Source organism: Belonocnema kinseyi, chromosome 6 (genome assembly GCF_010883055.1).
Source record: "Belonocnema kinseyi isolate 2016_QV_RU_SX_M_011 chromosome 6, B_treatae_v1, whole genome shotgun sequence".
Taxonomy (NCBI): domain Eukaryota; kingdom Metazoa; phylum Arthropoda; class Insecta; order Hymenoptera; family Cynipidae; genus Belonocnema; species Belonocnema kinseyi.
The window spans coordinates 84,427,436-84,439,137 of NC_046662.1; the positions used below are offsets into that span (position 1 = coordinate 84,427,436).

The window sequence follows — 11,702 nt, forward strand, 5'->3', positions numbered from 1 at the left end:
TTTTGCTGGATCGTCGTATTGATTCCTTTACAGACTGTAACCACCTATCTCACGGTTGTGAGACGTAGTTATGGCTGAAATTTTACCGCGATTTCGCTGGAAACGGGTGCAATTTTTCAGATTATCACCCTGCTCCCGGCGAAATCCTGCGGTTGTCCTTATGAAAAATTTTTAATTATATATATATATATATATATATCGGCAATTCCATGTCAATCGGCCCACCTAAATATCTCGTTAACGGGTTTTTTTCCACCAAATTTGGCACAGATTATCTTTAATATGTATACTTTCATCTCAAATTTTTTCCGAATTACTTTTTTTTGTTTCAAAATGGCGAACCAAAATAACTCAAAAAACGTGGCTTCTTACATGCTCTCCAGGTATACAATTTTTAAGGTGAAAAAAACAATCATGAAACCAAGATTATTATTCAATTTGATATTTTTGGTATTCCTGGCAATAAATAAACTACTAAAATGCTAAATTTCATCATGACGGATTTAAAATGGCGGCCGAAACATACATTTTTTAATTTGTATGTAATGTTCTTTTTCATATCGTAATATCCTTTTAATGTTCGTTTCAAAAACCTATTTTTAATCATCCTTATTATTATTTAAAAATATCAATAGCGAGTCAAATATGGCGGATAGAAAATGTTGTATAATAACAAGGCCAACGCCAACTCAGTCTTTTAAACTCTTTTATGACCATAAGATTTTTTACCCACGAACTGTATAAACCAGAAGCAAAGAAAATACAAATACTACATCAATTATCTGAAGGGTTTTTGAGTATGAATAATCCAAACATGCGATTATTTTTGCAAAATCAGTTTGTTTAAACAATTTTTTTAACAAATTATTGCATAAAAAATGTCAGAATTAGATTCTATGTCAAAAATTACGTGCGACATAGTATTGAAACTAATGGAATATTTAAACGTATCGAAGCAATTTGAAGCACTTATATTGTCAACTTCAAAAGGGTAAACACATATAAGAAAAAATTAATTAATTAACACAAAAATATAAAATAGCAACAAAAAATAAAATAAACAGTGTGAAAAAAACGCATGCGTCAATGATATTCATGACAGTCTCAACCCTGTGGAATGCGGAGAGTTGTTGTTATCTCTCTTATAAATAATTGAATATGTTATACAAAACGTTATGCGATGCGTTAAAATATCCCATTAGTTTCAATACTATGTCGTACGTAATTTTTGACATTAAATCTAATTCTGAAACTTTGTATGCAGTAATTTGTTTTAAAACATTGTTTAAACAAAATAATTTTGCAAAACTAATCGCATGTTTGGATTAAGCGTACTCAAAAACTCCTTAGATAATTGATGTCGTATTTGTATTTTCTTTACCTTTCTCATGAACATAAACAGTTTTATTAAATTTACAAAATTAATGATTAATTGGTTTATTCATTAAAAAGCGTAATTGAAGACATAAACGAACTATTCCGGATGTAACTTTTTCCATTCAATCTGATTCTGGTATTTGTTTTGCAAAATTAGTTAATAACGCAATAACTTGTTTATACAAATTGTTTAAAAGAATTAATTATGCAAAAGTAATGGCAAATTTGAAATCAGCGATGCCTCAAACTCTTAACACTACATCTGGTTTATATAATTCGTGGCTAAAAAATATTATGTTCATAGAAGAGTTTAAAAGACTGAGTTGACGTTGGCCTTGTTATTATACAACATTATTTATCCGCAATATTGGACTCGCTATTGATATTTTTTAAATAATAATAATAATAATAATAATAATAAGGATTATTGAAAATACGTTTTTAAAATGAACATTAAAACGATATTTCGGTATTAAAACGAACATTACATACAAATTAAAAAGTTTATTTTTCAACCGCCAATCTGAATGCGCCATTCTGAAATTTAGCAATTTAGTAGTTTATTAATTGCCAGCAATACCAAAAATATCAAATTGAATAATAATCTCGGGTTAGTCATTATTTTTTTCACCTTAAAAATGGTATACCTGGAAAGCATGTAAAAAACCACGTTTTTGAGATATTTTAGTCTGCCATTTTCAAACAAAATAAAAGAAATTCTGAAAAAATTGGAGATGAAAGTACACATGTTAAAGATAATCTGTGCCAAATTTGGTGAAAAAAATACCCGTTTTCGAAATTGACTCACAAAAACGCTTTTAAATCTCAAAATAAATATGACAATCTGGTTCCCTTATCATATTAATGTACACTTATAATTTAAATAGGCTATGGAACAATTATTTACTCTAATTTTTGATCAGCATTGTCTACAATGAATTTAATTGGATATTTTATCTCTTTGACAGATTTACAGCGGGATTTTGCTTTACTGTAGTGTATGCAGCTTTGCTGACGAAAACTAACAGGATATCTCGGATCTTCAACGTCAACAAGCACAGCGCAAAGCGCCCATCCTTTATCTCCCCGAAATCTCAACTGATAATCTGTACGGGGCTTGTGAGTGTACAAATCCTGATCAATGGCGTCTGGATGATAATTGATCCTGCGAGAGCGATGCATCATTATCCAACCAGAGAGGATAATTTACTCGTCTGCAATAGTTACATTAACGCCAGTTACATGATCGCCTTCACCTATCCAATAATACTCATTGTTATTTGCACTGTGTACGCTGTACTTACCAGGAAGATACCAGAGGCATTTAACGAAAGCAAACACATCGGTAAGTCAAAGCACGAGTTGCAATTAACCTTAGAACAACGCACCGCAACGATTCAAGGCGAATCATCTGAGCCACCATTTATTACAATAATTCATCTCCATATAGGTGTCTATCTCCGTATATTTGATGTAAGAAAATTAGATTTCAGAAATTTAAATTTCTGTCCAGAAAATTTGAGATTCAGTCTGCAAGTCAACATTAATATTTCCCCATTTTTTCGAATATGTACTTGATATAATTTCTATTTTTCTGAATTACCATTTGACATAATTATCATTTTTCTGCAAAAACATTTTTCCGAATTACAAGGTGCCGTAATTAACATTCGCATTAATTTTCATTTAACCTAATTTCTTTTTTCCCGGATCCACATGTACCATAATATTCCTGTTTATCTTGCATGTTACATTTTATCATTTTCATTCTTTATAACTGGAGTTCCAGTTAGTAATTAAGAATAATACAAATTACGAAATGATAAATATAAATTATGAAAATCATTCGGAAAAATAAAAACTAGGCCAAATGGTGTTTCGATAAACAAAAATTATGATAAATAATATTTAGAAAAATAAAATGTAGTAAATTGACAACCAAGTGATTATAACAAAAAAAAAGCACGAACTGTAATCTTATAAAATAAAAATTAACGCAAATAGTGTTTCGGAAATATAAAAATTATGACGAGTCGTTACTCGGAAAAATAATTAAGTAGTTAAAATCTCTCCCCTCCCCTTTCACTCCTCCCTCTTTCCTCTCTTCTTTCACCATATCCTATCGTATCTAATCCGATCGCAGCCGATCCTGTCTTATCGTCTCCAATACTCCAATACTTCCATTGTGTGTTCCTCTCCTATACCGCCCCGCTCCTACTTTCCCTCTCATCATTTTTCCACCCCAAAACCCCTCCTCACAATTGACTTCCCCTCTCCTCTCAAACGTGTACTCCTCATCATTCTTCTCCTTTCCCTGTCATCCCGGACTTCCCCTCTCCTCTTAAACTTGCCTTCCCGCCTCTAGTTCCTTTCCCATTCATCGTCCACCTCCCAAACTTTACGCCTCCTCTTCAATCTCATCCTGTCCAATCCGATCCGATCCTATCTGGTCCTGTCTTATCGCCTTCAATCCCCCAATACTCCAATACACTACTCCAGCCCTTTCCTCACTTTCCATGCCCACCCCATACGGCCCCTTCTTATAATTCCCTTCTCTTCTCTCAAAATTGCACTCCTTATAATTCTTGTCCCCTCCCCAACTTCCTCTCTTCACTCAAATTCGAATCCTCTCCCATACTTCTTCTCCTCTCGCAAATTTGACTCCCCTCATATACTCCCTCCCCCTAATTTCCCACCACCCTTAATTCCCCTCTTCTCCTTTTACTTTCCGTCCCCTTTATCATTTCCCCTTCCGGAAAAAGAGTACGTCGGAAGGATGGACAACTGATCGAAATTATAAGGGTTTATACCTTTATACGTTGGAATACGAAAATCTAAAAATGAGGAAACATGAATATTCGGAAAAATTTAAATTAAGCAAATTGTTAATTCGTATAAATAAAAGTCACAGTAAATTTTTGTGTAGGTCACACGTATTTCGGAAAAATAAACATTATGGGGAAAATAAAATTTTGAGGGTACTCATGCATCTCTAATTTTTTTTCAAGAAATAGTTATTATTTTTAATTAATAAATCAGTTTGGATTTCCGATTTCTTCGAATAAATTTTATTATTCTAAATATAGTTTAGAAATCTTCTTCAAATAAGAACTGTATTCTTTCCGCATCCATGAATTTCAGTCTTTTCAATATCTGAAGGAATTTTTTTATTTATTCTCTGAGATGTAAAAGCGATAGAAATCCTCTGTAGCACTTAATCTCAAATACTTCTTTTCTTCTCTTTGTATTGAATTGAAAATCGTGAAATTTTTACTTTCGATCTAAAACGGTGAGGTAATTTTGGAATTTCGACGCATAAAATTAAAAGTGATTGCAGAATTTTATTTTTCAATCATTCTTTACTTAACATTTAAGATAAAAAATTTAAAAGATCAAAATTTAAATCTAACTCAAAATTAAGAAGTTTCTAATTTTATTTTGAGTAACTAAATGAAGTAATTTCCAATAATTTTAGTAACAAATAATTTGTTCTTATGAATAACGTAATAGCTTTTTTCGGAAAATGTTCTTGTTGGAGTTTTTTAAAAATTGAAAATGGCGTGTTTTTTGAGCCTGTAAATGCAACACTATCTTTGTCACTTAGATAATTATACCTATATTATATATTAATATAATATATATTATATTACAATAACAATAAATCATAATATGTAATGATAATTTTTCGTTGATATATAATATATTCTCCTTTTATAGTGTTGATAAGGAAGTTTTAATATTTTATGTAACTTACTACCATTATAACAATAATAATGAAAAATAATAAATTAATAAATAATAATAAATTGGAAATGTAGATTCTGTCAAATATTTCTGAAACCTTTCTGAACAATTTGGGTACGTTTATTCTTCAAAAATGTTTATTTATAAGGCTGCTGAACAGAAACTCTAAGTTCAAAATTGAATCACCTCAGTTCACTAAATGAATTCTAAGATGAAATACTTTTTTCAGATACGAAACGGTACTGTTTTTTTTATAATAAAGTGTGAATGGAGGGGGAAAAACTGTTTAATATTATCAATTTTGCATTGGCTGAATTTTTTGAATGGTAATCTCAAATAACTTGAAAATTACAAAGTTTGATATCACGAAAAAATTACTTAAATAAATTGGTTTTCCCTCCTCATATACACTTCTAGTAAAAAAATAGTAACATTGCTATTAAAAAAATATATACTGCTAGTATTTCAATTTATGGAGTAAAACGAGGGGATTGAATATTGAGTTTAGAGCTTCTTCCCAACAGCCTTATAAATTGTATAATATAAATTTTGTTATTAATTTTATAATATAAAATAACTTTTTTATTATATAAGCGTCCCCAAATTATTTAATATGGTTTTAGAAATATTCGATAAATACCTGCTTTTCGAATTTGTTATTAATTATTAATTTATTATTTTGAACTATGCACTAGATTTTGATGGTAAATTATAAAAAATATTTAAACTTCCTTACTAGCACTATGGAGAATGTTATATTATATATTATTAAAAAATATTGTTATATATTATTATTTATTATTATTGTATTTTACTATATTATTATATTATATATTCCACTGAGCAATGAAAACACGCTACTTGCAGATTTTTATACGAATTGAAATCAGATCGGGTAATTGCAGCCAAGAATACACAGTAGCTAAAGTGTTTCATTTCACAGGTACGAAAACACTCGATTTTCATTTACAAAAAAAAAACAACAAGAACATTTCGCGAAAAAACTCTCTTTTGCGGCCGGTATAATTGCCTTTCGATTATGTTGTAAAAATCTGAAATTAAACAATTCATCCTTGTAGACGTATTTTGTATATGACGAACACCCGAGTCGTTTTAAGCATCTTAAGGCTTTTCAACGCAATTATAAAGTAAATGCAATTCAATATTTTTCCAACAAAATAAAAACATTTCTCGGATCAATGTTTCCCATCGGAAAGAATGTTGAGAAGCATCCTTAGCTCAGACGGCTCGGGTATTTTTGAAAAGAGATAGTGGGGTTGGCTTGTGGATCTGAGATATGGGGTAGAACCTGATGAAAATTTCCGCTGGCAGATTGTACGAACATATCGTTCTTGTTTTCAATTTAGGTTTTACGATGTATACCACATGCGTTATATGGCTTGCTTTTGTCCCTCTCTACTTTGGCACCGGAAATCACGTGGCTCTGAGGATTACCTCGATGTCGATAACAATCAGCCTCTCGGCTTCCGTGACGATAGCTTGCCTCTTCAGTCCAAAGGTAAGGTGTATATTCGCATCCGGATCGTCCCGAAGTTTCGTCCACTGCAAGAACCTTCCGCGCCACAAAAGTTTTGCTCAATGCTGAACTCCAGCAATCATTCACCTCTTTATTGCTATCAAATTAAACTTCCACTTGAATTTCACAATGAAATTAACTGAGTCCTCAAACCTCGAAGTACACAGAAACAGGATGCAAAACAAAAAGACTGATCATTTTAAAAATTTGAAAATGATCATCGATTTAACCGAGAGATTAACAATTTGGTTTTGTTGTACATGTACCCCTCGGAGCACACTCTGGGTCTCTCAGACCTTCAAAAATAAGTACAACGGGTTTTTAAACAATACAACAATACGAATTTGGTTGGTCTAAATTTAAACCTGTAAAAATTTGATTTTTGAGTTATGTCATCGCCCCCCCCCCCCTATTCTTTTGTTTTCCGGAAAAAGAAATTCCATTTTTTTCAATCGGTTAACATTAACCCGTGCTCTCCAGGGTTTTTGACATTAAAATTTGTCTTTAATTGGAAAAGGCTCGTTTTTCGAAAAGATTGAATTAAGAAGTACCGTCAAACGGGGTAATTTCGGAGATGTGGATTAAAAGCGAATATTCCTAATTTAATAGTTTAAATTAATTTTAAATTAGTTAACGTACTGTGTCCGAAGAACCCCACCCCAAACTCAAAATATTAGTTTTATTTAAAATTGATGATAAAGACTGCATTTTTTTAACGAAGTGTCTCGTCCCGAAATTCGAGATGAGTATTCAAGTTTTTTCCATAAGCTAGGCTAGTCCCGGAATTTCGGGACGACCAGTCCATTCACTGTTCCAACTCCTCTAATTTTTCGGGACGACATGTCACAGCCTTCTTTTAATTTTCTAAAAATTAATTATTATTATTCGATAAGTCATAGATTTGGAAGTATTTTTTAACTCTTTAATAATGTTTCTTTTTCACATATTTTTAAATTATACATTATCATTTGTTTAAACAATTTTTCGTCTGTTAATCGTGAAAAAATTTTATTTTCTGAAATTAATTACACAATTAACGAATTTTGAGAATAGTATATATTTTAACGATATTTGGCAATTATTTAAACAATTTTTTCTTCTGTAAATTATTTTAAGTTCCTACTTTCTGGCATCAATTACGCATGTAATGAATGTTAAGAGTAATACTTTGTGTGAAATAAGTTAAAAATTAATTAAACAGGCAATAATTATTTACTTGCGCCTTTTTCTAGGAAAGGCAGAGAACATTCTAGTTTCTTTATGTCTTATACTGAGCAGCTTATTCAGTATTTTCTTATTTTTTAATATAATTATACCCTATTTTCTTAAACAGTAATAAATTTTCCAAACAATTTTTTTCATTTTGGTTATTTAAAATTAGTTTTTCAAATCGATTTCATTGATAAAAGAAAATATTGAATAATAAGCGACTCTATTTGTGACACTCGAAAAAACAGAGTTTTCTCCATCTTTCCTATGAAACGGAGCAAGTAATATTAATTATTTAAATAACTGCAAATTGTCGTTGACACAAAAATATCACTTTTGACATTCTCTACCTGTCACAATAACACCAGAAAATATTAACTTTCTACAATTTTCAGGATGCAAAGATTGTTTGAACAAGTGAAAATTGTTTATGCGATCGCCAAGTATCTCAAACAAAAAATATTACTTTTAACCTTGGTTAATTCTCTCATTTATCACAGAAAATAATAACTTTTTACGATATACAGGGGGAAAATTGTTTAAGCAAATAATAACGGTTTAGACAATTGAAAATTAGTTTAAGAATACTTGGAATCTTGTGACTTATCAAATTTTAAACATTAAAAAATATAGTCTTTATCCTGAATTTTACGTAAGACTGCTGTATAGCATTTTTTAGGACATTTGCCGGGCACAAAATAAGGGGAATTGGGATATCAAAACTAAAGTTGATTTGGTGGAAACTATTCCCTGAGCCCTTTTTAAGAGATGACTAAACTGCAATTTACAAAAAGTTAATAATAAAGTACTTCTTTCTTCAACTTTGTCCAAAAAGAAGCTTTTCTTATTAAAAACCCCATAATTAAAAAAAATCTTTGAATTTATTTTTCCGAAAAATGAACGAATTGGTGAGGATCAATCATCAAAAATCGAAAAACGAATTTTGGATCTTTATTACAAGATTGCCAGATCCATTGGATTGCGAAAGATTCTATGGATTATAGGAAATTCATTACAGAAAATCATTGTATAGAAATCAATTATCGGATAATCAGCATTAAAATAAATATTACAAAAATATTGAATGTTAAGCACGGACGAGCGCAGTTAACTTTCGGATGGATGACCGTTCATGATTAGATATGCAAAACCCGAAAAGGGTACAGTAAAAAAAAATAGAAACTGCAAAGGAACCATTTATTTCAAACCAATCATATAATCTAATATAAAAGTACGCAAAAATAGCGAACCTGTACAAATAAGCCTTATACAGAAAACATTTTTGAATAGCCTTGTTATCTTTAAAATCTTCATTTAAGTAATAATATAAATAATAATTTAATATCTCATGAAATCCCTAGACAATTGAAATTTGTAAAATTCCCAAAAATCTTTTGAATAATTAGAGGTTCTATTAATCTTTTTCTCTGTTGAATTGTTGAAATTCATCGAAGTTCTTTGAAATAATATATAATTTATTGCGTAAACTATAAATCACTTTACATCCCTTGAATATAAATTGAATTAAACGTTAACATTCTTAAAAATTTTTAAAGAACTCAAAATTCTTAGATATTGAATAAAGTTCTATAAATCTTCTGAAGTTCCTTGAAATACCTTACAATTCCTTTGAAATCTGTGGAATCACTAAGAATACTTTGAAATTATATAAAATTTCACTTATTTTCCAAACTCCTTTAGAAATCCCTTGAAGTTTTTGAAAATCCTACAAAATGATTGGAAAACCCTTGAAATTTGTTATGTCTTCTGAAATCATTTAGAATCCTTTAAATTACTTTCAAATCATTGGAAAAAGTATCAATCAATTTGAAGAGAGTATCAATCTTTTGAAAGCCCTTGAATATTATTTTAATTAAATGTATTCATTAAAGTTTTCTTGAAAAAGAGTTTTTCAATATATTAAAGTCTTGGAAATTCCTTGAAATCCTTGGAGATTTAATTAAATCATTGAATTTAGTGAATTTCCTGAAATTCCTTGATATCCCTCAGAATCCCATGGAATGTCTCGAAATTCTTTCAAATTCGTGAAAATATTTGTAATCTCTTGAACCCCAATGATTTTCTTTCAAATTAATTGAAATTTTTATAAATCCCATAAGATCCTTTCAAAGGCCTCAATATCGGTTTAAATTCCTCGAAATTTGTTGACATGCTTTGGAATCTTTTAAAAGTTTCTAATATGTTTTCAAATTTAATTTAATTTAACTTTAAAAATTCACCAAAAATATACTGAAATCTTTAAAAATCCCACCAAATTCTTTGAAGTCCCTTAGCATTTTTTTAAATCACTTGAAATCAGTTGAAATATTTGGAAACCCTTTCAAATTTTTTTGAAAACCTTAAAATAAGTTTTTAACATTTTAACATTCTTTATTTCCATACTGATTTTCTTGTACTGATTTTCTATAATGATTTTTCCAGAATCGCGAGACAATTTTTAAAACCCCATTATAGGAAAATCATCATATACCTATACAGAATTCCCTAAAATATTATTTCTTAAGGCAGCGTAAGAAGAGACTACCAGGAATTTCAAAAGATTGCATGACCTTGCACAGAGTGTACACCAGATTGCAGAAATAATTAACGCCTTGGATTCAACGAAATTTTTTCGTATTTTTTAATGTGGTAGTTGCATATTTTATCATTTATTTTTCTCTTATGAATTTCAAAGAACATAAAAAACTTATTGTATAGTTACATAAAGAAAGTCTATTTCAAGATATGACGTCAGGCAGCAAGATGTTTGCATGCCGATGACTAAGAAATAATACAAATGCATAGGCCAAAACTTTATTCTTTAAATAACTTGAAAAAGAAAATGATTTTTTTCGATAAGTGTATTTGGGCTTTTTTTTAATTCTATTATATTGAATTAAATAATAAAATCTTTACATAAATCTATGAAGTGTAAAGCGAAATATATTTGTTTAAATAGGATTTTTGATATTTAAACAAATATATTCTTTTGACAAAAATGAGGAACTAAGTTTGTTTAACGTACTACAATTTAAAAATTTTACGCAGTTTTTAAAAAATGTAAATTATCTAAACTTCATGCGACTACCCCATTAATGACTATTTAATTTGACTGTTTATAAAGTTTAATTTTTGATGCAAAAACTGTTGGAAAACTTGGTTTCATTGCGAATTTCCAATTTAAAAAAAAATGTCGATTCAACCTTTTTCCTGGTACTTTTTGCTCGCTTAAACTAAATGCTATGCATTCTTTTATACAAAAACTACCCATTTAATTTCAAAAATTCATTACTGAAAATATATATTTCAAAGAAATGTCCTGTTTTTTGCAGCTCTATATTATTTTAATTCGTCCTGAGAGAAATGTGAGACAAAGTATGATGCCTAATAGGCACAATACAACAAAAAGTTCTGCGATGACTGACGCATCAAATTTGATGGCACCTGTCACCTTAACAGCAGTTACCTGTGATCAAAATAAGGCTTTCAAAAAACATATTATTTCTACGGCAGATAACTCTACACAAAGCGAAAGTAAGTTATTACTACAAAAATATTTTTTTCCCAAGACAAGATTTTAATATGATTTTTATAAAAAATTAATCTTGTTTTTAATTGGTGGTTTCCAAAATTTTTTGTTTTATTTAACTAGTAACAAAGATTTTTAGACGTTTAAATTTTAGAATCAAATTCTTAACTATCACAGGCCTCGGACTCATTTAAGAAATTTAAAATAGTATCAATAATTGCATAAATTTGGAAAAATAAATATTCAAATAGTTTAATACGATTTTATAAATTAATACTTAAATAGTTTCATGCAATGTTTTTGATA

General features: G+C 29.6%; 1 protein-coding gene across 3 annotated transcripts in view; it reads left to right on the forward strand.

The window, feature by feature from the left end:
* The window catches only part of LOC117175168 (metabotropic glutamate receptor 4), a 178,749-nt gene that overhangs the window by 164,361 nt on the left and 2,686 nt on the right, over positions 1–11,702 (forward strand). For all 3 annotated transcript variants that reach the window (XM_033364769.1, XM_033364767.1, XM_033364768.1), the window contains exons 11-13: positions 2,346–2,722; positions 6,489–6,640; positions 11,200–11,401. In XM_033364769.1, the coding sequence (XP_033220660.1) occupies positions 2,346–2,722; positions 6,489–6,640; positions 11,200–11,401 (731 nt within the window). The remainder of the gene's footprint in view (positions 1–2,345; positions 2,723–6,488; positions 6,641–11,199; positions 11,402–11,702) is intronic.